Raw genomic sequence first — 25,304 nt, 5'->3', positions numbered from 1 at the left:
ATAACCATGGCTGCCCCATACCTACTAACGCTGGTCAATGGTAACAAGAAGAAGCGGCGAGAACTTGAGGGACTTCTCACTGAGGTAAGGCATGCATATATGCACTGGTTTGTGCGCTAATGCCACTTACAGATGCAAATGATTATCGGACAAGTTCATTCAGAGGATGCTAGCCATCTGAAACCTGTCATTGGACAGTATGCAGCATATGACCCTGACAACAAAGATCTGGATCCTCCCATTTGTGCTAATAATCAGCGGTCACGCACAAAGATGGGTATCAATCACCCGCAGCTCGCCAGGATGCTCTGCCCTGTGAAGCACTTAGGTGAATATTTGAAAGATCCTATAGCATAAGTACTCTCCACCATTGGTTGAAGCTACTGATGGTTGTGATCAGAACACGCCAAAAGTTGGAAAACGGTGATATCAAGATGCGCGCATTGGTCTGGCTGGCCCTGGTATACTCTGATAAGATCGCTGGGGAACATTTCAACCCTCAGCTGGTGCAGAACGGGCTATTTGAAGGATGCCTTCTCAAGCGAGTGAGTGATTTTTTATTAGACCGATTGATCTTCGAGTATGCATCAAACCTGTCTCTCTCAGGTGATGAGGCATCTATTCACAGGACCATCCTCCACTCTTTGCACAGACAGTGAATCTGTTGGGACGTGTCCATGTAATGCATGTCTCCATAATATGATGGAGGTAGAAGCAGAGAATATTGCATATAGTGTGATTCAGGTACATCTTTCAATACACTTACTTTTTACATTTTAACTACTACTCAATGTCCTTATACAGAGCTGTTTTGCCATTGGTTTGCATGACAAGTGGAAGGAAGAAGACGGCACTTACAATTACTGAGATGCATACTATTGGATCATTTCAACAATCTGTGACGCCCCAGACCCTAGTTGGGCAAAGGCACTGCACGAACATTGGAACCTGTATGTATTAACTTCTTTAATGAGCAGTATCTAACATTGAGCTTCATAGCAAATTGTTCAAAAACAAACTTGGGCTTCATGCCTCATCTTCCATGAACACCACCGATGATGACAATGATGACAACTTCGCTCTAATGCGAAAGCAGTACGAGCAGAGGCTTGCAGATGAAGCCACTTCACGGATGGTTTCTTTGGATTCTGGTCCTGGAGAGGAGCTGCCTACTCCACTGAAGAGTCCATCTGTTCCTGTCACTGCATCTGATGGTGCTAAATCTAGCACGAGTCTGCCACCCGAGATTCTGCCTCCCAGCCCAGATCCAAAGCCTCAGGAATCTGCGACATCCGAGAAGCCCGAGGAGCAGGTAGTATCTGCTAAGGAACGAGCCGTTAATAATTTCAGTGATCTTAGTGAGCCTGATGAACTTGACGAAGAACCCCAGCCACCAAAGTCCAAAGCCAAGAGGGGCCGTATTCATAAGGCTGTTGTACAGTCACCATTACCAGCACCAAAGAAGGCCAGGACGAGCTGCAAGAAGAAATGAACAGTCACGATCACTTACTTTTGTAGGTCACTGCATGCTTTGCTTACATCAGGAAACTGGGTTTTTCCCTGATTTGGCTGATGTGACTGTATGACATGACTGGTCTGATTTCAGACCTATCATAATCCCAGATTGTCAAAATCACAGTCAGACAGTAGTGTCAGACACAACATACTCTCAGTTCATCAGAACATCATGATGCTCAAGTATTTCAGACAAAGCAGTCAATCCTATTCACAGACTATCGTGGTTGTCAAACACAGCAGGCTAGGCAGGATATCAGTCTCTCAGGACCACTGGACAATCAAATATATCAGACCAAGTCAGAACACAGTTCTGACAGACTTTCAGTATTGTCAGACCTATCAGATACATCATAAGCACAGATATACAATATAACTGGTTAGTCAGACACATCAGTGTGATCAAGCACTCAGATATTCAGCCTATCTGATGGTGCAGACACCTCAATAATAGCAGAGTCCCAGTCTGGCATATGTTTCCAGTTATCATAATGTCAATGTTGACAGATTCAAATGATATCAGACAGCTCAGGTACTTCAATGCAATTCTGCAGTTCCAGTCTCTCCATGTATCAGAATATCTAGTAGATACTTGCTTCTGAGTGATCATGATGGTAGGTGGGGAGGGGGGGTCCAGTTCTGCTCACCAAATTCTTCGATCACTTGCTTGTGAGTGATGGTAGGGTGGAGGTCAGTTGTTTGCCCCCGTCCTCATGCTAAAGGTAAGATGGCCTAGTACTACTATCTTATCACCTGCAGAGGGTAGTATACCCATGGGTACTATCTAGTAGTATATAGTAATACAAATACTAGCTGGTAGCCACTACTAGTACTAGTATTGAATCAAAAGGCAATTTCAAAGGCATGATAATCTGAAAACTTATTAACATAAAAGGCCACAAAAGCAAGTAAAGAATCAGAATGTTGCATATCATGATCAATGTAATCATTACCATAGACAGGAATCAAGTGTGCTGGACGCAAAATTGTGTCCAAGTGAATTACTGAAATAAGACGCTGACCATTGGCATCAAACTCTGGCTCAACCATTCACATACCAGTGTTAGGATGTGGCTGATCACCAATAGTTTCAAACCAACGGACAAGTGCACAAGGATAATCAACTCCCCAAAAGTAAAAAGAGAAAAAGAGAATGACTTGAGCAACATACAGACTCTTGAATCCTTGTAATGTAGGATCATGTTCAACAAAAACACAATCATGACGAGCAGGTCCATTACACCAAGTTGGTGTTGAGCGGATGATATGACGCAGCATACCATTGACTCCACAAATATCACTAGGAGCATAAAATGATGCAACTGCAGAACTAAAAACATGCACCCTGCCATTGAAGTCTGGACAAAGGGACACATCCATCTCATGCCCAGGCAGAGGATGATCAGGATTTCATTGATCATGTAGGAATTGGCGTACAAGATCATGGAAGTTGAGAACACCAATGAGTTGGCCAATAGCCTGTAACTGAGTTGGATGATGAAGCACTAATTGACATTCCACTCAATTAATATGCTCAAAATAATGAAAAAAATACACATACCTGGTGTTTTGGCCAGCTGAACAATTACTTCAGGTTTATCTTCCTCATCTACAAATGCATCTGCCAAATCTCCATCATCTCGACAATTTTCATCATCCAGATCACTAATAGAGTCAGAGTCGACAGCAATGATATTAGTTGGCAGTAAAGGCTGGCTAAGAAGGCCTGCAGCAAACTTCTCAGCCCAGAATTGAGCAAGTTTATCGAGACATTGATTAGTCACAAGCATTTGACCTAGTGCAAGATAGCCACTAGATCTTCGCCAAGGCTCCTTAACAGCTTTGCAATGCTTTGACTCAGTAAGGGAGGAACATAAACCATTTGGTGCACCAAATTGTTGGATGAGATGACGATAATGGCAAAGTGAATGTTGACGAGGCAAGGAGATCCCATTAGGTCGAACACCTGTGTCCACGAAGACACTTCACTTGTCATGAAAGCGTAGGAGGGCAGCATCAAGAGCATTTAGATCACCTTCATCTAGGCTCGAACGACGGACTATATAGCAGAAGTCCAAAAAGGCGCTAATTGCTTGAACCATTTTATCTGGGACATGGCCAGCAATGGCTGGTAGAAAGACCTGTAGCTCATGTATTAGAAACAAGAGTAACTGAATAAATAATGATTTTTTACCTTCATTAGTGCCTTAGAATCATCACCTGTCCACTGCTTGAATCTTCAGCCCTGTGGAAATCGTTGAAGACCTGGAAATGATGGGACCACAGCAATGCTAAATTATTACTAGGTCAATACAATAATACAGGAAACAACGAGATATCACTTAGTACTGATGATCAATATCAGCCCATATCAACTGAGCTTGTGCTTCGCCATATGTTATGACAAGGTACTCGTCAACCCACTTGACAAGATGGTCTTTGAAGGTGCCCTTGATAATCTGATGAAGAATATCGGGGGCAAGAAGTTCATGGATATCAGCACGCGGAAAATATGCTGTGAAAGACTATGAAATTATTGCAAGTCAATACTAAGACTTAAGTATCAGTACTACTACGAGGTAATGCCTACCAAAATATCATCAATGATACCCCACCCGAACCACATGTCTAATGCCGAAAAACCCTGCTTGAGAGTTCTCGTATGAAGGTGTGATCTTCGGCCACATTGTGTCCCATCCAAGTTTTTGGGATCGGCAGTCCCACTGTCAATAACCCACAGTACAGATTAGATTCGAAGTGTGCTCTTCGAGCAACAGAAAATGACGTACCATGGACACCAATTTTGAACAATGCACGATAACAACAGCTGTTCAGGATAATCTGCGATATAGGGTCCAAGACCATAGACTGCACGTTGGTAGTGGCTGTCCGCGCACTTAACATTGTTATCTCTGGCTTTTCCATTGCGTGACGAAAAGACTCGAGAATTGCCCTTAACGATGCATGAAATAAGTGACAGCGGAAGTTTCGAAACTCTTTGCTTCCATTGTGACCTCGTTCGGCTAATAGACATAGTTAATATATATTTGTATAATATTCAAAGGGAACGTACTCTTGGGAATTGATAGAAACCCGACGAGACTTACAGACTCTCGATGCGCACATCGAATGTTGTTGTGGAGGTTGCCAGCAGATATATATAATGGATAGTAATCGTTTTGACCGGTCGCTACTGAAACTGTGGTCTTGTCACTGCCGAGAATAACCAGCACGAACATAGCGCCATGGCAGTCTGGATCATCTGCAAGGGTATTCTACAATTATACCGGTTAACACTGGCCAGCGAACTACAACTGGGCACTCACACATTGGCCCCATGCCAAATTTCCAGTCATCAGATCTGTCCAGACCCACTGACCTTGCTCACCAAAGACTTGTTGTGGTGCATAGTCAATGCCTCCAGCAAACTCAGGGTTTGAAAGCTGGTTCCGCAGCAGCTCACGTGGGTCGTGATACCAAACATCATACTCAACACGTTTCCATGGAGCAGCGTCAGGATCATTCTGGAGTATCTCGAAGTCAGGGTGTTGGAGAGACAATGACTGCCACTGAACATCGTGTGAAGAGATGGAGTCGATGGAGTCGTAAAGATGGGTGTCGCTATTGAAAGGTGGATGGCTGTGAGTCTCGTCAAAATGTGCGAGGACCTGCATCAAGTCGTCTATTTGTTTTGCAGGCATTTGATTGCGGCGGAAGATGAAGTCGGCTAGCTCAAAATGGCTGTGGGAAGGAAAAGGATGCCAGGTATCATGTTCTGGGTGAGATGGGTGGTTGGGAGGCTGGTCTGGAGGCTGGTCTGGAGGCTTGTCTGGAGGTAAATCAAAACCCTCAGCATCACACAGCGTGCCATCTAACACTGGATGGTAAGTAAAATAGGTGCCCTGAGGCATCTCTTCTGGCGCAATCTCGTCATTGATGAACGGATGCTGACGAGGGCGGGTGGGACGTGGAGGTTCAATGTGAATAGCATTGCGATGCTGTCGGTATCCACCCAATGTCTTGAAACCACGTCGACAAGCGAAAACTTTAGAGTTGACACAATAGTATTTGCGTGGTCAGAATTCTGAGGTTGGCTCAGCCATTATGTGTTTGAGTTGAAGTCTACCAATTATTATACAAAAAACTTGAATGAATGGAGAGCATCAAATGACTTACAGTGTTTTCTCGTGAGAAAGTTGCGTGCTCCCACAGTTAATAGATTCCTGTGGTGGGACTTCAACTTGCTTTTTACGGGGTGTGAGCAAGTCCTAACCATTGACAATGGTTGCAACGTGTCTGTCAAACAAGTCGAAGCATCCAGGTAAGGTAGACTTACCTGCAAAGCAACAAAAGGATGCAGAGGACAGTGACGACGAGGACAATGTCAAAAAGCATCAGCCTGTCAGGAAGAAGCCAGCACCAAGAAGACACCAGCAGGCCAAGAAAGCTGCAGCAACAAAAGCGATAGCTCAGCTTGAGCTTGAGATGAAGGAGAAGGATGCACAAGACTTGTTGCAGGCGAATCGTCCCCCCATGTCGAATGTCTCGAAGGTACCTCGAAAGCCGAGCGGTAAGCCTAAGCCAACAGCAAAAGGGAAAGCAGCTTCTATATGTACGTGATTTTTTTAGTCTCTGTGCTTGGTGACCCAGCTGATGAGACGATCATAGAGGATGTAATGCTGATAGACAACGATCAGAATAATGAAAGCGGGGTCCAGAACAGCGAGAACTTACCAGGATCCTACAAGCCAGGTGCTAAGTTCACCAAGGCTCAGAAGGTGCACCGTGATGTTGAGGCTGCAAAACAGAGGGCTGCGGAGCAGCCGAAGGGCAGGGCAGAGAGCGAGGAGGACGAAGAGGCAATGGACAGCGGTGATGACAATGTCAGAGGTGTTGGAAAGAAGCGACAAAAGGGCAGCTGCACTTGCAGCGATGGAGAGACGTGAGTATGATAATCTGATTAGCGCTCGAGAATGCTGACTCACCATTCTACAACGTCAATCAACATTAATCAACACTTGTCAACATCGGGACAATGTCGTGCTCCCTCCTCTGAATGCCATTACCATCAAGATGCAGGCCCTCCAGCAAAAGACTCAAGCAGGATGACCTTCTGTTTTCCTTGCAACTGCCCCGGAGTGGCATGGTTAAGAACTGGTGTCAGGTCATATCCATGCAGGTTCCAAATCACAATCGACAACCCAGTGCTGCACCAAAATCTGCACCGGCTGCCAGTGGAACAGGTATGTACTAGTTAACTTCTTCCTTTTTTTTAATTGATTAAGTCAAAATTAAGGCTCACTTGCATCCGGAAATACTGTCCATCCAGGCAGTTTTGAGGTCGAGCTCAATGACGATGAGCAGCCTGAGCAGCCTGGACCCAATCAAGGAGAACAAGACCCTCTGTTGACACACGTTGAAGTAATCAAGGTATTTTTCTTTTCTTCTTTTTGCGTGTCTTTCAGCACACTAACTACTCATTTATCTTTACTTTAGAATCCTCCCTCCAACAAGGCAGCCCAAGCAACCTCCACAGCAACATCAACTCGCCCTACCCCCAATGAGCCTCTTTCGCATTCTCCTTCCAACGCACTTCCTTCGCCTCCTTCCTCCAAAGCACCTCCTTCGCGTCCTGCCTCCAAAGCACCTTCTTCTCATCCACCTTCAAAAGTGTCGATTTTGAACCATACTTTCGGAGAACCCCAGTTCTCACATGCGCATTGTAGAGACTCATGCCTCTCATGGTGTGATATGGCGCGTTACACTAGGAGTACATAGCACAAACTTGCAGCATCACTCTGTGTGCTATCCACAGATATTCCATTATGAGGCGCAGCTTTCCCACGCAATGCGTGCCATGCGCGCGCCATTCCCGCGCTTCACGATGTATGCGCGCGCGCGTTCCCGCGCTTGAGTGCCCTATAGCGCCAGCCATCCAGAAGCATCCATCCACTGTCCACCAAGCCCTCTAGTGCGTATATTTCCATTTCTTTTATTAGCATATCATTCCACCTCTATTTTTATAATGGACCCTTACTTATATATATCTTTACATACCTACTCGGTAGCGCTTCGGCTCCACATGACCGTGCTTAGGCACGCTATATAAGCGCCAGCAGTACATACTATGAAAGAAAGTTTTCCACTTACTTTCCAACTTACTTTTCACTGAACTTTCACCTCTCACTTTACCTAGTACTTACTACCTAGAAAGTCGCAATAGAACTCTATTCCTTTACATCTCGCACTCTCACATCTCTTGCATCATATTATCACTTGAGTCTAGTCTATCTATCATTTCCGCATACGCGCGCGCGCTTTCCCGCGCCTTCGTACCTTGCGCGCACCTGCGCTTTCTCGCGCTTCACTTCGGCGCGTACCTCTAGATCTTCGCTGCACTTGCTTCCCCTTAAGGGTCGAACACGCTTGCCACCTCAAGCATAGCAGACTAGGCAACGCACAACCTACAACATTTTTTAGATACAGTTTGGAGCATCATTTGTTCCTCTCTGTATTGTTGTTTATACAGCGTGATGAACAGGCTGGGACAGGAGGCTGGGAGCAAGCGGGCGGTGGATCTGGTGAGACTGACATGAGAGAGGGCGAGGACATGCACTACGGTAGGGAACAATGTTCCTCCCCAGAACCTGAGAGGGCAAGACCTTACATGTGGAAGGTGCACATTTTTTTTTATCTGCAACTCATTAATCTCACTAATCGCAACCTTTCAGCTTAAAGTAGTCAGTCACACAATTACTTGTCCTCCTCCCGAACGTCAGGGCTCAGCAACCAATTCCATGCAAACAGATCGATTGAAGACTGGCTACGGCAAGGTAATTCAACTCCCTTTTGTCCCTCACTTTTACTAATATCTATCTAGTCTAATGAGCGTCGTAACAACAGGGCCACAGGACAACAAGGGAAAAACAATGCTACCTCTCGCAAAGTAAGGTTTATTTTTACTCTTTGACTTCACTGATGTTTTTCTAGTCTGTTACAAATCCACCACGGTCCACGCGCAACAACAGCGAAGACGATGATGACAACGACAGCAGCGGCGACAATGAATCATCGCAAGCGCCACGTACTTGTGTCAAATTCACGAAGAATGACCTTCCCCCAGGCTCGCCCCGTGATTTTGATGCCCTCGTTGTGCCGATGTGGATTGATTTTATTTCCACCCTCGACAACATGTGGGATATATCTGATTTCACCGACGAGATGCAAAGGATATGGGACCTTGCATTACCAGCCATCAAGCACACTGTTTCCAAGTCGAAGGACCCAGTATACAAAATTGTAAGTGCTTACTTTGACTTATGCAGGCTGTTGTAACTACTTTGACTATGCAGTTGATGCAACGAGCATATGACTATCGCAGCGACTTCGGAGAGCGTGCAAAGATCGTAATCGCACAGTATATCAAGGAACAAGGCTGGATGTCTGACGAGATTCAACAAGTAGTCGCATACATAGTTCCCGAGCAAATTCCATTGGTCAACAAGAAGGGACAAACGGTCCTCATCAATCCCCCAATTTATCCTTACATGTGGAAAGAGTGTCGTGGAGATGAGAAAGATCCCGATGCAAGTACCACGACTTTATACCGAGCCAATTACTGATGTCGTTGACAGAATTATTATGGTGCTTTCGAGGACCAATGCATCCTTGATACGTTTGTGCTATATCTCGAGCATGTTCACTGCCTCCCAACTACATACCATTCTAGAAAAATGCCGAAGGGCGCGCTGTCTATCGCCACAGTCGCAGTACGTCTTATTCCTTGCTTGAGATACCATCATGCTGATACTTGTCTATAGGTCGAACGAACGTGGAATATGTGGAAGACGGGGCATTTTGTTCAACCAACCAAGGCTTCTCAGCGCCAATTTGCCGAAGGACTCTGGAGCTACAGCATGGAGCTCATCATGGAGTCCATTGACAGAGCCACTCATCGTAAATGGAAGAAGATCTTCAAGGGTGCTGCTCCATTCATCGATGCTCATCGGAAACGACCGACTCGGCGCACACAGTTACAGGCTAAGGGTAAGGGTGTGAATGGTCGAACTGTCTGTGTAGATGTAGATTCTCATTCGGATTCTGGTTCTGATATCTTGCTCATGGCCTAATACTCGTATTACTCTTCTTTGTCATTGTTTATAGTCTCCCAATGAAGCTGATGATTTGATGATTTGATGATTTGCTTAACTGTGTAGTGTGATAACCTGGGTAGGCTGAATGAATGATTATTATGACATTTTGCCAGGCCTGTTATTCAGATAGTATTGAGGATTCAGTTTGAACTGCATAGACAGAGTATCTTGATTAAGCAGATATGGCTGGTTACCTGAGCCAAAGGCAGTGTTGACAGGATGATTCACTGATCCCTCTGGCAATCTAATGGGCTGAAAAATAAGCTATGGCTACACAGATTGATTATTTTGATAGAGCAGGTATGGCTGGGTATCCTGAGCCCCTGAGCTTCAGGCACTGTTGACAGAATGACTCGCTGATCTGTCTGATAGGCTGTCATGTCTGATGAATATGATGTTTTAGATGAATTGAATGTCTGATAGGCTGTCATGTCTGATAAATATGATGTTTTAGATGAATTGAATGTCTGATCAAAATGCTGCGCCTGGCCAATATGGTATGTTGATCACTCTGACATTGGTCTGATTTCAGAAGTGACCTGTCTGAAATCTGACGAAATCTGACTGACTGATTTGTTTGATTTGACTAGTGGGCCTGCTGTCAGTCAATCCAGTCAAATCATGGAAAATCCCGGTTTCCTGATGTACTGTCATTGTGCTGACCAGCACAATATTCACATTTCAGGCTCGCACACCATTCCATCTCGTTGTATCATGTCTCTTCGCATCAAGGTCTTCGCAGTGCTGTCCATCTCTTTGTTGTTTTCGCTGTGTCTTTGCATCGATGCTTTCACACTGACTTCCGTCTGTTTCATCATTTGTTGTACTACTACCAGGATCCGGGATTACTCATGTTTCTGACTGCAACTTCCCTTTGTTGTAACTCACCACGTGTTTTACAGTACAATCAGGACCTTACTCATAGCTAATGCCATGTAATATGATAGCAAATTGACATCCGTTTAGCATGACATATCAGTGTGATAACCGGATAGAACAATGAAAATGGCTTAGCAGGACATATCAGCATGATACATGGCTAGCAGCTGAGGAATGATCAGCAGTTGAGCAGCACATTAGCGAAAAAAATGAACCTAGGTACAGAGTCACGTATCCTCCGCCCATGCGCGTGCAGGCTTCAGCCTTGTGTTTCAATATTTGCTGTCATAATAATGGAGGCCCTCGCGATCGGTTGGCCCTCGGTAATTGACAAATTTGTTTTTTGCTGGTCTCCCATTTTGTACATATGTCGGAAGTTTTTATACAGCATTTTAATCCATTAAAATGGCCTAACGACTAGGCCAATTATAACCCATTATTATATAACAGTCAGCATTTTATTACACATTTTGATGAATATTATAATAGATTGTAATGTGCATTTTTATGGTGTTCACCCAGTAATCGCAACGTAATCTAGTCATAATGGTGGTCGTAATGATTCCAAGGCACGTTAGAATAGGTTAGAATGCAGGGGCATTATAATGCCGGAAAAAAGTCTCCGACATAGCTTAGTCACCTTCATGACCCTTTTCGGCTGGTCACCTGACGTCATTGTCAGCATATTGCTAGACGACGTACGTCCATCATGATATGCGTAGTCTACTACGGCATCACAAGTCCATTGCGTCTTTCACCAGCATCAGAAAAGCCTCTCCTCTGACTTTCGAATCTCGTTTTCATCGATCCGCCTTCGTTATGGGAACTAACTCCAAGTCTGAAGATGAATGGCGTGCCATTTTGTCTCCACAGCAGGTGTGTTCTTCAATCTATACCTTGGACATAAGCTCACTCTTTGCGTCGGAGATAGTTTAGGATTCTCCGTCAGAAGGGAACAGAGGGACCCAACACAGGGGAATACAATCACCATGACACGTCAGGCGTGTACAGCTGTGCTGGCTGTGGCACACCACTATACAAGAGCAGCACGAAGTTTAACAGCGGCTGCGGATGGCCTGCTTTCTTTGATGGTAACTTATCATTTTCGGAAATCCATCTTCTCTCTCATGGTTCATCGTAGCAATCCCTGGTGCCGTTAGTAGGCATGAAGATCGGTCGATGTTTATGACGAGGACAGAGATTACCTGTACCGCATGCGGTGGTCACCTCGGGCATGTGTTCAAAGGAGAAGGATACGACACGCCAAGTACGCTCCTTTCTATCTTGCGTATTTTTGGTCTGGGTCTTACAACCTCTACAGCCGATGAACGACACTGCGTGAATTCGGTCTCGCTGAACTTTAAGGATGAATAAAGTTTTGGTTGCGTGAATATCATGAGAATGCAGATACAACGTGTACCATTAATGGCCGGTGATGCACCGTCGATTAGAAATTGAGCTTATCCAGTATCTCACCTGAGGAAGAATAGTCGAATCTCCTCAAGGACGGCTTAATCTCTATAACATAGCTGAATAACGAACAGCTGTATTATGACATACTGTAAGCTCGTTGCTTACCTGAGTTCTTATAATCAGCATAAATACTGTCCGCGATAAACAAAGCGTGCTTTGTTTATCACTTCCTTTTGACGTAACGGTTAAGGGACGACAGTCTTGGCCACTCACACATACTTTGGTAATAAAAATGCATGGATAAGCACAGGAACTGCACACCTCGATAAGAACGTCCACACGGTCCCAAATACAACCTGGAGATGATAGGCCAATCTCGGGGTACTGCTGCAAATGGACGAATGAGACCCTGGATGAAGACCTACGTATAGAGTCAGCCACAGGAAACAGAAAGGGTACACGGGATCGGGCGGTGTATAAATGATGCGATTGAGAATCGAGAAGCACAAGGAACGATAATTGGTAAGGCGAGTGATCAAGCTGGTACCGGCTTCATCTTGTCGATGAAATTCTACGGGAAACGAGGGGTCATCAAAGGGGGTGACTTAGAATCAGTGGTCACCGACTGCCTAGTAGTATTGCTTCACGCGATTGTCACGCGGTTGATGAAAAGATAAGTAGCAAACAACACATCTGTTCCTGAATCGTGGTCCTGTTTGTCGAGCTAAAGAAAAACACGATGTCCATTTGTGAATGTCAACTGCATGAGCAGCCTCACACAGTAGTGCCAGCTGATGATGCATACAGGATCAGTGCATGAGGCGTGTAGTCAGGCCAGGTGCCAAACTTACAACTTATGTAATCATGATTACGAACCCCCTAACGCTTCAGCATGCAGGAACTTACGAAGAACAAAGAATGTCGGATCGCGAGATCAGCCAATAGATTTGGGACAAGAATTTATTCGGTTAAATAATCAGACAATATTCCTGGTAAGAGAATTATGAGAATGTCGTGTAGGAAGGTCGTGACCACGCAGTGCTGGCTGTGGTATGAGATAGTCAATATCGAAGCCCTACATGGAGAGCGCACGAGACGTGAAGAAACAGATCACAGTGACTCCATGTTAGCAACCATGTTGTCCAGTTCTGCTTGCGACTGCTTGTACTTCTGTTGCATTTCCTGTGCAAAAGCGTCAGTTGGCATTTCAACAGCATAGAACAAATCGAGATACCTCGAACTTCTTCTCCCATTGGTCACGCTCTTGTTCGATTCGTTGAACTTGGCGTTCGAAGTGCTCTGCCTTGACGTCCACTTGTCGCAGCCTGAACAGGTAATCAGTCGTTGATAACAGAGAAATATGGTAGCCACAACGTACTTCTCCATCGTTTCTTTCACGTTCTTCTCAGCGGCATCAAGTTCCTCCTCCAGTAGCGCAATCTTTCTCGTAAGGTTCTCGTTCGTGCTCTTCAGCGATTCTCCCTCTTCCTGTGAAGCCTTGGCTTCTGCAAGTTTCGCATCTACCTTGTCAAGCTCCGCCTCAAGAACAGAGATCTTGTGAGACATCGAAGTAATCTCCTGATCCTTTTCAAGGATCAGTTGATCATATTTCTTGTTCTTAGCTTCTGCATCTTCGGCGCGGGTAACCGCATTGTCTGCCTCAAACCGCAGCTGGTTCATTTTCTACAAGCGCATGTTCAGTAAGATCGTATGTACGCAAACGATCACTGCCAACCTCTTTAATCTTCTCCATTGTGTTTGATGGATGTGCAGATGGTATAGACGATGATAGCGGTGAACGAAGAGGAAAACCGACTTGAACGGGCACTTTGCTGGGCACTGCCAATAGCCACAGTCAGCTTAAATGGGATGATACCGTGGGAAACGTGGATTCGACCATAAGCACTTGCCTTTTCCAATCATGATAGGACAATTCTTGGCAATTGGAAACCAAGCTGGTTTGCTGGCGTCTCTGTTCCTTGAAGAAATACAATCAGTATCTCACGTACTCCACGACGAGCAAGAACTGTGAATCTTACAGATGAGCGCACCGGTCGCGCAAGAGGGCAAGTGGCAGGTGCTACTTTTGATCCTGAGCTTCACTGATCTCTTATATCTCAGAACTGCCGATCCTCGAGGCCGTGATAAAGTGAGTCTAGTGCGCGCTCTTATTGCTACCAGTCCAACAAACCCTTGCCCACCGCAGCATACGGAACCGGCTTACTGCCCTGAAGAGGGACCGTGCCGAGTTTATCAAGCCGTCAGATGTGAATGCCCTATACCAGGCCGTCGTTAAACAAGGTGGGTATAATTCTTTCTTTCTTCCAAAGTGTTGTTTATCTCATTTTGGACACTTATCTTCCATAGTCACAAAACTCAACGATGTCCGTGATGATAACACGACCTACAACAATCGAGTGGATACAACACTGGCCGATGTGTTCAGCCTCCTTTCCTTGTGTTATCTTACATTGGGGCGAACGAAGGAATGTCCCGCTGTATACTCACAGCTGGCCTCCATGAGGGTCAGTATTCCATCTCTTCACTATCTCATCACGGGTGGTGTGCGCCCTGTGTTGCGGAGACCCAGCCGGCCATTGTCTACCGCATTCCATTCTGTCTCCATATCATCACACATGCGTCTACTGTATGAAGATCCGTGCTGATTGTTATTTATCACGCACAGCAATTACTCAGTCATATGGAAGAATCAGGAGTCTACAATGAATCAGACCTAGCTCCTTTCCAACGGAGACTAAGCGAGCTACGCCACATAGTACAACAAGATGCTGAGAGTAGTAAACACCCCGAAGCTATGACAAAGCTCCTGGAGCGCCAGTTTAATGAATGTGGTGCGCCTTCATCTCCGAATATCCTTTCTAAAGTCGCTTAATGAATGCTGCGGCTCTAAAGATGTTATCATGCGATCACTCCAAGGTTCTCTGTCGGTGCTCTCAGTAGAACTGGTTCCCATTCATGAACGCCTCGTCACGATTCGGAGACAACTAGTTGCGCTGGCTGCCAAAGAGGGTTCACACAAAGCCGAAATAAAGTCTCTGGCTGAGGAACTGCGCAAGATCGATTCGTGAGTGCGCCATCAACTAGACTACATCTTTTGTCTTTATCACCTTCACAGAAAACGTGTCGACGGGAAATTCCTTGGCCCAGGAGGAATTATGCCAGCTTCTCAAGCACTTTGCACCTCCCTCATCGAGGAATGCTTCGACATTCTCCAGCAAATTAAAGCGCAGGACGAGTCAAAGAACGTAGCGTCTTCTCTGAAGCCCATTCATGACCGCCTGAACCAGCTGCGTGCGGAACTGGAGAACCTTGTCCTCACGCATAGATGGAGTCTCCGTGAGACAGATCTTTATAATTATTCGATGAGCCTACACGAGATCGACAAGATGCGTATCGATGGCAAGTTTGTCGATACAGAGGGTAACAGGCCACCAGGACAGTATGTGAGTGGTGTTTGTACTCGTCGATGTGCAACTATTCATACATGTGCAGGTCCTACTGTACTTGCTGAGACGGTGTTATGGTCTTATCTACCGTCTATTATCGTCGAGCGAGCCGGTATCGGAGGAACTCATCCCCATCGTGCGTCTTTCTCCCATCTGCCCTCGATTCTGATTCTCATACATTGCATGCAGGCCAATAAACTCTCCACAGTGAAGAAGTGTCTTAATGAAGTATACAAATTTGGTGGTCCGTTTACGCCCCGGGACCTCTACCCCGTGAGTTTCCGGTCCTTTGATTATTTTGGTGTCAGGGAGTTCATTTTTCATAGTATCAACTGGCATTGCACCAGATCGACTCCATGCGGCGAGACGGCAGATTCGTGGGCGTAGGTGGAAATATTCCCGAAGGACAGGGTATCGTCATGGCACACCTGAACGAGTGTCATGAACTACTAGAGATGGTGCGTCTTGGTCTTGTTGTACTTCCTAGAACAGTAATACCGACGAAGCACGTAATATAGCTCAAGGAGTCCATGGGCGAAAACGAGGATGATCAAGATTATGACGATGAAGATGAGACCGAGACGGAAGTCGCAGCATGAGGCTAATTACTTGTTGCGAACTCTGCCGAATTCGATGTACCCCACTTATAGGCCTTGTATCTCACCATGCTGCTGACTTATATACAATATTACAATCGCGCTGCGAAAATAATCATGGTATTCGCGATAGGACTTTAGTGCGTGTCCATTACAACGGAAAAAACCGGGGTAGATACACAAGAATATCTAGTCTACGAGGAGGTGAACGACGAGACGTGGTCCTCAACGACCTTCTTAATTTTAGCCTCCATCTCGGGGGTAACATTGCCAGTCGCAATTTCTTCCAGAAGTGCACTCTGGGTAGCAGTTAGATGTGAACGGAATTCAGCTTCCCATGAAGTGATTTTGTCGACGGGGATGGAGTCAAGCTACATGATAGAGATTAGCGAGCGGCAGGTGAGGCTTGGAAGATAGTTACGCACGAGACCGTTGACACCAGCGTAGATGATGGGCACCTGGATCTCAGTAGGCAAGGGCTGGTATTGGCCTTGCTCTTTTAGAAAGCATTAGCTATATTTTTAGATCATTAAACGCAGTTGCTTACTAAGGAGCTCGGTCAAACGAGCACCACGGGAGAGGAGGAAACGTGTTGAAGCATCGAGATCTGAACCGAATTGGGCGAAGGCAGCGACTTCACGGTATTGAGCAAGGTACAGCTTAAGAGAACCAGCAAACTTCTTCATGATCTTCCTGTAGGCGGAGAGAATTGGGTTAAGGGTGATATACGAAAACCGTAACAGATACGAACGTTTGGGCAGCAGAACCAACACGAGACACGGAGAGACCAACGTTAATGGCGGGACGGACACCACGGAAGAACAGCTCAGCCTCCAAGAAGATTTGGCCATCAGTGATCGAGATGACCTATATGCGAGATGGGGGTCAATAAATGTGCAAGACTGAGCAGTCACGTACGTTGGTAGGAATGTAAGCGGAGACATCACCACCTTGAGTCTCAATAATGGGGAGTGCAGTGAGGGATCCACCACCGAATTTGTCGCTCATCTTGGCAGCGCGTTCAAGGAGACGGGAGTGGAGGTAGAAGACATCACCAGGGTAAGCCTCACGACCGGGGGGACGACGGAGGAGGAGAGACATTTGACGGTAAGCAACGGCCTGCTTCGACAAATCATCATAGATAATGAGGGCTAACATAGTACTCAGTACCGAGTTCGCCCGAAGAAGCGAATAATAACATACCGTGCTTGCCATTGTCACGGAACCACTCGCCCATTGCACAGCCAGAGAAGGGCGCAAGGTACTGCAGGGGAGCAGCCTCTGAGGCGGTAGCAGCAACAATAATAGTGTACTTCATTGCGTCGTTTTCCTCGAGGGTCTTGACTAGCTGGGCGACAGTGGAACGCTTCTGGCCGACAGCAACGTAAACACAGTAGAGCTTTTTGTCCTCATCCTTGCCATCATTCCATCGCTTCTGGTTGAGAATGGTGTCGATTGCTACGGCTGTCTTTCCGGTTTGACGGTCACCAATGATAAGCTCACGCTGACCACGACCAATAGGCACCATGGCGTCAATAGGTTTGAGACCGGTCATCATAGGCTGGTTGACCGAACGACGGGGCAAGATACCGGGAGCCTTAAGAGAGGCACGTCTCCGCTCGGCAGCCTCAATGGGACCCTTTCCGTCAATTGGGTTACCGAGAGCGTCGACGACACGACCAAGAAGACCTGGGCCAACGGGAACATCGACAATCTGACCAGTACGCTTGACGGTGTCGCCCTCCTTGATGAGGCGATCGTTACCGAAGATGGAGACACCGACGTTGTCAGCTTCCAAATTGAGACACATGCCCCGGACACCGGACGAGAATTCCACCATCTCCTCGGCTGCGAACAAGGTTATTTGCACGGAATGAATGGTCGAGAATCACGGCTTACCCTGGACATTTTTGAGACCCCAGACACGTCCAATACCGTCACCGACGCCTGCGCATATTATGAGACCAACAGACTGGAAATGACCACCGCGACTACGCACTCAAGACACGGCCAGTCTCCTCAACGTTACCACTGATAGCAGTACCAGCAATACGGGACTCCAGTATTGAAGAAACCTCGGATGCGGCTGTTTAAGACACGCAATGTGACAAATAACACCGGAAAGTTCCAATACACGTCAAACACAGTAGGATACGCCGCACAGGAGTACGCACCAGGCTTTGCGGTAGCATATGACCGAGAGGCAAGTGCAGCAACATTCTGAACATAAAAAAGTTGTATGAGCATGAAATTGAGTAGGAGAAAGCGGCAAAAGCAGGACCTTGGGGGCAGCGGCAAAGGCAGCTCTGCGCGCCGAGTTCTGGAGAGCGATTCTGTGCATTGTCGCGACAGGAATGAGTTGGATGGGAAGGAATGAGCAGAGTCGATGTTAAAGGAATTTCTCGGAACAGACTTAATTTAAATCTCCGACTAAACCGGTTCTCCGTGTCACAGTGTCACGCGGTCACGGAGTCTTTACTTGAAGAGAACTGCTGGTTGCCTGCTGGTCTTCATTTCACCATGGCGAGTTGGCAATTTCGCAGCTGGCTATCAAATAATCTAAGACGCGGTCGGTCATTTTTTTTATACATATTGGTAGTGCTTTCTGATACGATTTCTAGTGGCGTCGTGTTCGGTGTCAACACAGGCAGCGCTCCCGAAAAATACTAGTGCCGCGTTTTCTCTTATCCGTTCCCAACCTTCGCAATACATTGTCGCATCTCTCGCAGGACGTAAATATCTCCTCGCACCCAAGGACTTACTCACAGTCCCACATCTGAAAGACGTACGCGTTGGCGACGTGTTGGCGTTGCAGGATATACATGAAGTTGGCTCACGGGATTACACCCTTCGCGGTGATCCTGTAATATCGTCAAGTCGCGTTAAGGTTGATGCTACCGTCGTCGAGCATACCAAGGGTAAAATGGAGGTGGTGTTCAAGAAGAAGCGTAGAAAAGGTTATCAGAAGACGATCAAGAACAAGCATCCATACACTCGTCTGCGTATAGGCTCTATTGAGTTCCCTGATCCTTCGAATCCATAGCATTGGTCCGAGCATTATAATATTTTTGTTTTCTAATCAGTCAAATCATCACGCACAAGAAAACGGAAGTTAGTCAATATTAAAACCAGTGGATAAGTATCATATCTCCCCTTCTTCAGGCGTTTCCGCCCTCCGGGATCGTTCTCCGCGCTCCTCTCTAAAATCTACATCAGGATCGTAGCGAGCACGCTTTTCAGCGCGTTCACTATGTGCCCTATCAGAACCTCGCTTCCGTTCTCTACTCTGTTCTGGTTTATCCCCTGCAACATCTTCCTCGTCCCCGTATGGCGGCGCATCAGTCCGACTATAACCACGTTCCCTTGAACCTTTCCTACGCTTGCGCTCATCCCTTCCGTCCCGCTCGTCTCGGGTATGCCGTTTGTGCTCGCGATCCCTGTCCCTATCTCTGTCTCTTTCCCTGTCCTTCTCCCTATCACGTTCACGTTCACGTTCACGATCCTTTTCCCGCTCACGCTCGCCATGCCCGTCCTTGTCACGGCCATGGTACCCGTCGTGGTCCTCACGGTGGTGGTGTCTGGAGCTCCTGTCCCGCTCACGATCTCGCTCGCGGTCTCGCTCTCTGTCACGGTCATCGCGGCGGTCACGGTCACGATCCCGCTCACGTTCGCGCTCAGGCTCCTTACGACGTCTACTCGTCGTTGAAGCACCATCCTCCGACGGAGCCTCGCGTAGTCGTTCCTTTTGCCTCTTCACAAACTTGGCAAAGGCTGAACGTCGACTCTCATCATCGTCTAGGGCCTTGTACTCTGGGAGGTTCTCAATGAAGGGGACAGCCTGCATAAGGATTAAATTAATATCTGATGTCAAGGGAGGGCCACGAAAGACGCACGGCTTCATAGGACAATGTGATGTCAAGCGGCTCGGGAAGCTTCTTCATCGCGTAGCGAAGATCATCTTGTAGGTGCCTCTGCCTTCTCTCTGTGCGGCGCTTCTCTTCATTCTGCTTCTTCACGACTTGATCGTGGATCTACCAGACTCATAAGCACTCTCGTCATTTACACACAGAAAAGTAACACACCGTGTCATACACCTCGCGCAAATCATCCTCCCCGAGCTTGCCTACGCTGTCAGGGTCCCTCCTTATGCGAGCCTTGAACTCTTCGAATGTCGTCTGTACGGTCACCACGCTCACGGATTCTTTATCCTTATCGTTCTTCACTACGTCCATGACATTGGGGTCATCGCCACGCCTGGCACACTCCTCAGCAATAGTGATCTTAGCATCGAGCCTCTGGTCAAGTGCGTCGATAGCATCCCAGAAAAGTTCCAAGGGATTCGATCCAGGCTTGCCGAGCATATTGAGGTATCGCTGATCAGAAGCAAAAGTTGGGTAAACATGACGCCATTTGCTGCGCGCCTTGATTTTTCCAGTAGCCACAAGATCTTGCAGCAATCCCCTGAACGCCTCTCTGGCTTTGCGCTCCTCACGTGTCTTCTCAACTTGGGCGCGGCGCATGTGCTCCTCAAACTCACGTTCTTTGACACGCGAGTAATCTTCGAATGCAAGGAGGATATCTAGCGTAGGAAGCTTACGCAGCTCAGAATCAGCTTGCCAGTCGAGGGACTCAGTGACCATTTCGTGGGCCTTGCGCCAACGTGTGAGGACATTCACATCGAGTTCTTTGAAAAGAGACACGACTTTGGAGATTGCGCGCGTACGCGCAGCACGGGTTTCTTGCTGTGGATGTGAGTGTGAGTCAGGTTGTATTCATGATCAGGAGAATAAACAAGAACGCACCACTTCGCGCTGCTTGAGCTCCGCGACGTACTCCTCAAATATGAGCTTTCGCTCAGCCTCGATACGAGCTAGTTGCCAGATGGGATGCTGCGAGAACAATTTATCCGCAGTAGCGAATGTAGTGTAATGAAACACATTCGGATTGCCCTTGAGCATGTTACGTATAGCTGGGCGGAGCTTGGAAAGCCGTGCTTCACGCTCTTCTTCTTCCTTCTGACGCAAACCGTCTGTGTACTGGGCATGCCACAACAATTAAGTAATACAATATACCGTGAACGAAGGAAACGCACCTTCTGCCAAGTTGCTTTCTTCTCGGCTAAAGAGTTCAAAGCCTTATATAATGGATCCGTGATGATGGTACGCATAGTCTGGTCCCATGTCCAGTCCGCATCGACACCCGCCTTGCGCAAGAGATGCATAAAAGCTTTCTCACCCTCCTCAAAGGTGGCGAAACCATTGTGAGGAATGGTAGGGTCATCTGGAAGGTTCGGCCTTGCGGGAAGAACGCCTGTGTTACTGAAGGGGAGCGAGGCAGAGCCTGCAGTGGCTACGGTGCCGTCAGGCTGCGCTGGGGCTGTCGCAGCATGAATTGGAGCAGACGAAGTGCTGTATTGAATGATAAGGAGAAAGGGCAGGTAAATAGGCTAGGGACATACGGAATGGAACCAGCGACGACAAGTTGGCTGTTTTGTTTCTCCTTCTCGACTTTTTCAAGGAGCAGGAGCAGCTCGTCTGGCATGTCCCATTTTGATTCTTTGGATTCGGTCTGCTCAAGTAGATTAGATACTGATGAGAAATATCTTCATCGTTGGACGCACATTGTAATAATACTTTCTGCCTCCGGAGAAGTATTCTTTCCATTTTGTCTCCCCGAGAGCTTTCTGGAGGGACAGGCTATTATGAGTACACAGCTAGAGGGAAAAAATGTTAAATTACCTCAAATGGAGTCTTCAAGTCTAAACAGTTCACAATTAGCGCAGGACAGGACAGACAAAACTTCGATGCGCACCGTCTGGCTTCTCCCAGACACTTTCACGAGTGCCAGTATTGAACCAGTATGTCCTTCCTTCTGGATTTCGATGTTCAGTCTATTCCACCTAGTCAGTATCCTTTCTATGAGAAGCGATGGCGACGAAACTTACCCACATACTTTGCAAAATGGCAAGCTATCGACCAAAGTAATATTTGATCTCATACCAAGTTCTTCAAAGTCCGACTCGCGTGATTAGTCATCACACAGGCGCTTAAAGTTGGCTATCCGCCACTAGACCACACGTATTACCTAAGTGACCAACCATGGTGCGCCCATTTACTCAATCCCAACATAGCTCCCACCCATTCACATCCAGTCATCCCGTATCGAACTACTTAATGCTGGTCTTCTTCGCAGCGACGGTCGCAGACCTTATGAACTACGAACACTAGCCATCAACTTCGCACCACAAGGAACAGCAGATGGCAGCGTCACCTACTCACACGGCCTCACTCAAGTACGCGTCTCAGTCCTCGGTCCACACGAACCAAAACCAGGAACAAGACGCGAGACATTCCACGACCGTGCAACACTAAACGTCGAAGTCCAACTCGCCCCTTTTGGCATCGGTGAACGAAGAAGAAGAGGCAGGGGCGACAAGTAAATATATCACCTATACCAACACTTCATTACATCGCTAATACCACTCAGGCGTCTCCTTGAACTCGCAGCATCAATCAAAAGCACATTCGAACCAGTCGTACAAACCCATCTCTATCCACGCAGTGCAATCGATATCTTTGTACATGTCCTGCAGCTCGATGGCGGCCTCCTCCCCGCTTGCATAAATGCCTCCACCCTCGCTCTAGCAGCCGCAGGCATCCCCCTCTTTGACTTTGTCTGCGCCATCGGCGGCGGCGTGCATGGCACCCAACCCTTACTTGATCTAACTACAGTCGAAGAAAATGATGTTCCGAGCGTCGTGGTAGGGGTGATGCCTCGTACAGGACGCGTGACGCTCGTCCAGATGGAGACCAGGCTGCATATGGATCGCTTTGAGGAGGTTTTCAAAGTTGCGTGTGATGCAGGTAAGGTATTATGGAGTGAGATGAGGGATGCTCTCAGGGAACGGACGGGGGATTTGGTGGATAAACTTGGGGCTGGACCCGGAATGATTGTGGCGAAGGAGACTGAAGAGACGTAGGATTGATTACGACGACTATCTGTAAGTCGGAGCTTGTGATTAGAGATACTTGATAACGAATGACAGGCCCACTAGTCCTGACACGGACGTTCACAGCACGGAGCATTTGATCCCGTGGAACCAATTCGCGTCCAACCCACCTGCGTGCTCCACCTGCGCGCCACCTGCACGATCTTTGTGTACAACACTACACGCAGAGATTTATCTTTCATGTCGCATGCTAGCTTGTAAAGTACCACTATGGATTCAATATCATATGATATCAGATGCAGGAAACAATGCATCAATGGAAGCCCACAATCCCCTAGAATTGTACTACCAGATCAAACGCGGATAACGCGGATACTTTGATTCTTTATCTGCTGTAGGAAGACCACTTCGTTTCGCAAATTAATACCCCATGCTCATGTGGTCACGAATTCGAAGTAATGTACCAATTTCATTATTCATACGCCGCTTGGTTATGGTCAGGCGAGCTCACAGAAGGCGGCCAGGCCTTATTGGGTGTGCAGTATAAAGACCCTTCATGCGTGATCGTTTTCCCTAACGTTGAACCTGTCGCGATCATCTATCATGTCCAGGTAAGATGTGTCAAGTGTTTATTTATCTAGAAATGTTGCATGAAACGGAAGCTGAGTTTTCCCATAGTTCCCAATTCCCAGCTCAATCGGCGTCTCCTCTCGGTAAACTTGGTGTCGAGGCTGCCCTAGAGGCTGCTGCAGACCCATCCATCACACCAAAGCCCAAGATCTTCGATGAGTTCGCGCTAACCGACCGCGTTGGGCTTGTCTCCGGCGGAAATAGGGGCCTTGGCTTGGAGATGGCTCTTGCATGTTGCGAGGCTGGTGCACGTGTCGTATATTGCTTCTATCTTCCAGAAGAGCCATCAGATGAATGGATCGCAAGCAGAGATTACGTCGTGAAGCTAGGGAATAACTCGCGGCTGGAGTATTTCAGCGAGACCGTCACTGATCAGCAGGCGCTTTGGAAAAAGACAGAGGAGATTGGTGATAAAGAGGGAAGAATGGACTTTTGCATCGCTGCGGCTGGTATTCTTAGGTCACCCATAGACTGTCTGGAATACCCGGCAGAGGAGTACAGAGAGGTGGGTGATTATTGACTAGTTGCTTTCCACCGACCGACAGTTTTTGAAATCAACCCCGTGTGAAGGTCCTGGATGTCAACGCCAGTGGTGTCCTCTTCACTGCGCAGGCTGCTGGTAGACAGATGTCGCGATTCGGATGCGGTGGCAGTATTATTCTTATCGCATCAATGTCGGGCAGTGTCACTAACAGGGTGCGCATCGCCCAAAAACTGTTATGGCCATGTTTGCATACTGACCCTGTATAGGGCCACGCCTGGGTATCGTACAACACCTCCAAATCAGCTGTCCTGCAGATGGCTCGCAGCATGGCTTGCGAGCTTGGCGAAAAGAAGATTCGCGTCAACTCGTTGTCTCCAGGATATATGTACACCAGGTTTGTCTCGCGATTAATTGCATTGCAGTGCTAAATCATGATGGCTGTGATAGTATGACTAGAGCATATCTGGACAAATAACCGCACCTTCTCGATGTGTGGTCTAATATGAACCCTGTGGGTCGATTCGGACGCCCTAACGAGTTGCGCGGTGTAGTGACGTGGTTGGTATCTGATGCATCGACATTCTGTACGGGTAGCGAGTGCGTCGACTTCCTTGTATTTCTTTGCTTAGCAGTGAAGCTAACTGTAAAATTCGCAGTATTGTCGTCAGCGGTGGTCTTCACTCCTGGTAATGGAGCACTCGAGGAGGAAGGGCGAGTCCGTCCAATCATGAGGTCCATCATGACCCGCCTCGCATGTGTACATTGTACTTCAATTGAAGAAAATGTGTTACATAGACCAAAATTTCAAAGCAGAAAGCCATATCCATGGGACGTTTACACTTGACCTACATGTTATACCACAATCACGATTCCTCTGCTACTGTAAGTTAGTCTTTCAGGATTTCGAGGTGATCTCCACAGACGAACCTAACACAGTGAGGTGCACTAGTGTCTTCACGGACGCATCAGGGAATCGCGGGACAATGCAGCAGGGAAATATCTCCGGATTACTGAAATAAGACATTAGCAGACTACTCTTGGGAGCATGCAATTATGCACACATTACGAAACCAGTGCTGAACTTTGGAGTAACTGGAATTTCCATGCCGCGTTCGTCGCGAGCTTTATGGGCCGAGAAAAAGGCCAGAAAATTCACGATCGCTATCCAGAAACATGAAATGGATACCAGAAAGGCATCCTCAGGATCTGTGCTGCTGG

At 47.2% G+C, this 25,304-nt stretch overlaps 11 protein-coding genes across 11 annotated transcripts; 7 read left to right on the top strand and 4 right to left on the bottom strand.

The window, feature by feature from the left end:
• Positions 1 to 6: 6 nt before the first annotated feature.
• On the top strand, positions 7 to 1,492 carry F5891DRAFT_1180621 (uncharacterized protein; the record flags this gene model as incomplete). Its single annotated transcript, XM_041365956.1, has 7 exons — positions 7 to 84; positions 133 to 315; positions 381 to 545; positions 607 to 744; positions 805 to 820; positions 869 to 950; positions 1,000 to 1,492. The coding sequence occupies 7 exons, from the start codon at positions 7 to 9 to the stop codon at positions 1,490 to 1,492; spliced, it is 1,155 nt and encodes a 384-aa protein (XP_041233180.1).
• An 866-nt stretch (positions 1,493 to 2,358) lies between these two features.
• On the bottom strand, positions 2,359 to 5,791 carry F5891DRAFT_1124515 (uncharacterized protein; the record flags this gene model as incomplete). Its single annotated transcript, XM_041363899.1, has 14 exons — positions 2,359 to 2,552; positions 2,574 to 2,895; positions 2,953 to 3,020; positions 3,077 to 3,481; positions 3,551 to 3,656; positions 3,710 to 3,735; positions 3,781 to 3,806; positions 3,865 to 4,040; positions 4,106 to 4,238; positions 4,305 to 4,425; positions 4,449 to 4,538; positions 4,589 to 4,790; positions 4,842 to 5,560; positions 5,692 to 5,791. The coding sequence occupies 14 exons, from the start codon at positions 5,789 to 5,791 to the stop codon at positions 2,359 to 2,361; spliced, it is 2,688 nt and encodes an 895-aa protein (XP_041233179.1).
• A 3,457-nt stretch (positions 5,792 to 9,248) lies between these two features.
• On the top strand, positions 9,249 to 9,644 carry F5891DRAFT_1180617 (uncharacterized protein; the record flags this gene model as incomplete). The annotated part of the gene is made up of 2 exons (XM_041365955.1): positions 9,249 to 9,284; positions 9,336 to 9,644. 2 exons carry the CDS (start codon positions 9,249 to 9,251, stop codon positions 9,642 to 9,644), a joined length of 345 nt encoding a protein of 114 aa, XP_041233178.1.
• A 1,722-nt stretch (positions 9,645 to 11,366) lies between these two features.
• On the top strand, positions 11,367 to 11,921 carry F5891DRAFT_938597 (methionine sulfoxide reductase; the record flags this gene model as incomplete). Its single annotated transcript, XM_041374178.1, has 4 exons — positions 11,367 to 11,423; positions 11,479 to 11,638; positions 11,689 to 11,814; positions 11,869 to 11,921. 4 exons carry the CDS (start codon positions 11,367 to 11,369, stop codon positions 11,919 to 11,921), a joined length of 396 nt encoding a protein of 131 aa, XP_041233177.1.
• Positions 11,922 to 12,904: 983 nt separating this feature from the next.
• F5891DRAFT_996250 (tropomyosin like-domain-containing protein) lies at positions 12,905 to 14,104 on the bottom strand. Its single transcript, XM_041378357.1, has 6 exons — positions 14,000 to 14,104; positions 13,871 to 13,938; positions 13,696 to 13,799; positions 13,339 to 13,643; positions 13,195 to 13,285; positions 12,905 to 13,142 (listed from the first exon to the last, which is right to left on the bottom strand). The coding sequence occupies exons 2-6, from the start codon at positions 13,881 to 13,883 to the stop codon at positions 13,071 to 13,073; spliced, it is 585 nt and encodes a 194-aa protein (XP_041233176.1). The 5' UTR covers positions 13,884 to 13,938; positions 14,000 to 14,104; the 3' UTR covers positions 12,905 to 13,070.
• Positions 14,002 to 16,111, top strand: F5891DRAFT_1160751 (uncharacterized protein; the record flags this gene model as incomplete). The annotated part of the gene is made up of 11 exons (XM_041365239.1): positions 14,002 to 14,026; positions 14,082 to 14,109; positions 14,167 to 14,261; positions 14,328 to 14,485; positions 14,647 to 14,812; positions 14,874 to 15,045; positions 15,097 to 15,424; positions 15,474 to 15,563; positions 15,617 to 15,700; positions 15,754 to 15,885; positions 15,946 to 16,111. The coding sequence occupies 11 exons, from the start codon at positions 14,002 to 14,004 to the stop codon at positions 16,024 to 16,026; spliced, it is 1,359 nt and encodes a 452-aa protein (XP_041233175.1). The 3' UTR covers positions 16,027 to 16,111.
• A 2-nt stretch (positions 16,112 to 16,113) lies between these two features.
• On the bottom strand, positions 16,114 to 18,453 carry F5891DRAFT_996240 (P-loop containing nucleoside triphosphate hydrolase protein). The gene is made up of 10 exons (XM_041378356.1): positions 18,305 to 18,453; positions 18,198 to 18,243; positions 18,023 to 18,109; positions 17,923 to 17,970; positions 17,227 to 17,871; positions 16,942 to 17,174; positions 16,775 to 16,890; positions 16,571 to 16,716; positions 16,449 to 16,519; positions 16,114 to 16,394 (listed from the first exon to the last, which is right to left on the bottom strand). Exons 1-10 carry the CDS (start codon positions 18,362 to 18,364, stop codon positions 16,218 to 16,220), a joined length of 1,629 nt encoding a protein of 542 aa, XP_041233174.1. The 5' UTR covers positions 18,365 to 18,453; the 3' UTR covers positions 16,114 to 16,217.
• A 41-nt stretch (positions 18,454 to 18,494) lies between these two features.
• On the top strand, positions 18,495 to 19,108 carry F5891DRAFT_1135213 (ribosomal protein L21-like protein). Its single transcript, XM_041364788.1, has 2 exons — positions 18,495 to 18,592; positions 18,645 to 19,108. The coding sequence occupies exons 1-2, from the start codon at positions 18,544 to 18,546 to the stop codon at positions 19,064 to 19,066; spliced, it is 471 nt and encodes a 156-aa protein (XP_041233173.1). The 5' UTR covers positions 18,495 to 18,543; the 3' UTR covers positions 19,067 to 19,108.
• Positions 19,069 to 22,026, bottom strand: F5891DRAFT_996238 (uncharacterized protein). The gene is made up of 10 exons (XM_041378355.1): positions 21,968 to 22,026; positions 21,835 to 21,913; positions 21,762 to 21,781; positions 21,644 to 21,706; positions 21,482 to 21,591; positions 21,116 to 21,431; positions 20,826 to 21,059; positions 20,106 to 20,765; positions 19,917 to 20,054; positions 19,069 to 19,861 (listed from the first exon to the last, which is right to left on the bottom strand). The coding sequence occupies exons 1-10, from the start codon at positions 21,971 to 21,973 to the stop codon at positions 19,166 to 19,168; spliced, it is 2,322 nt and encodes a 773-aa protein (XP_041233172.1). The 5' UTR covers positions 21,974 to 22,026; the 3' UTR covers positions 19,069 to 19,165.
• A 95-nt stretch (positions 22,027 to 22,121) lies between these two features.
• F5891DRAFT_996236 (exoribonuclease, exosome component 4) lies at positions 22,122 to 23,002 on the top strand (the record flags this gene model as incomplete). The annotated part of the gene is made up of 3 exons (XM_041378354.1): positions 22,122 to 22,124; positions 22,175 to 22,458; positions 22,510 to 23,002. 3 exons carry the CDS (start codon positions 22,122 to 22,124, stop codon positions 23,000 to 23,002), a joined length of 780 nt encoding a protein of 259 aa, XP_041233171.1.
• A 551-nt stretch (positions 23,003 to 23,553) lies between these two features.
• Positions 23,554 to 24,798, top strand: F5891DRAFT_996230 (uncharacterized protein). Its single transcript, XM_041378353.1, has 6 exons — positions 23,554 to 23,583; positions 23,651 to 24,107; positions 24,173 to 24,298; positions 24,353 to 24,484; positions 24,625 to 24,683; positions 24,743 to 24,798. Exons 1-6 carry the CDS (start codon positions 23,576 to 23,578, stop codon positions 24,774 to 24,776), a joined length of 816 nt encoding a protein of 271 aa, XP_041233170.1. The 5' UTR covers positions 23,554 to 23,575; the 3' UTR covers positions 24,777 to 24,798.
• The last annotated feature ends 506 nt before the right edge of the window (positions 24,799 to 25,304 follow it).

This window comes from Suillus fuscotomentosus (genome assembly GCF_016647785.1).
Source record: "Suillus fuscotomentosus strain FC203 chromosome Unknown F5891scaffold_2, whole genome shotgun sequence".
Taxonomy (NCBI): Eukaryota; Fungi; Basidiomycota; class Agaricomycetes; order Boletales; family Suillaceae; genus Suillus; species Suillus fuscotomentosus.
Note: the sequence above shows the minus strand (reverse complement) of the source record. Positions and strands in the feature narration are given on the sequence as shown.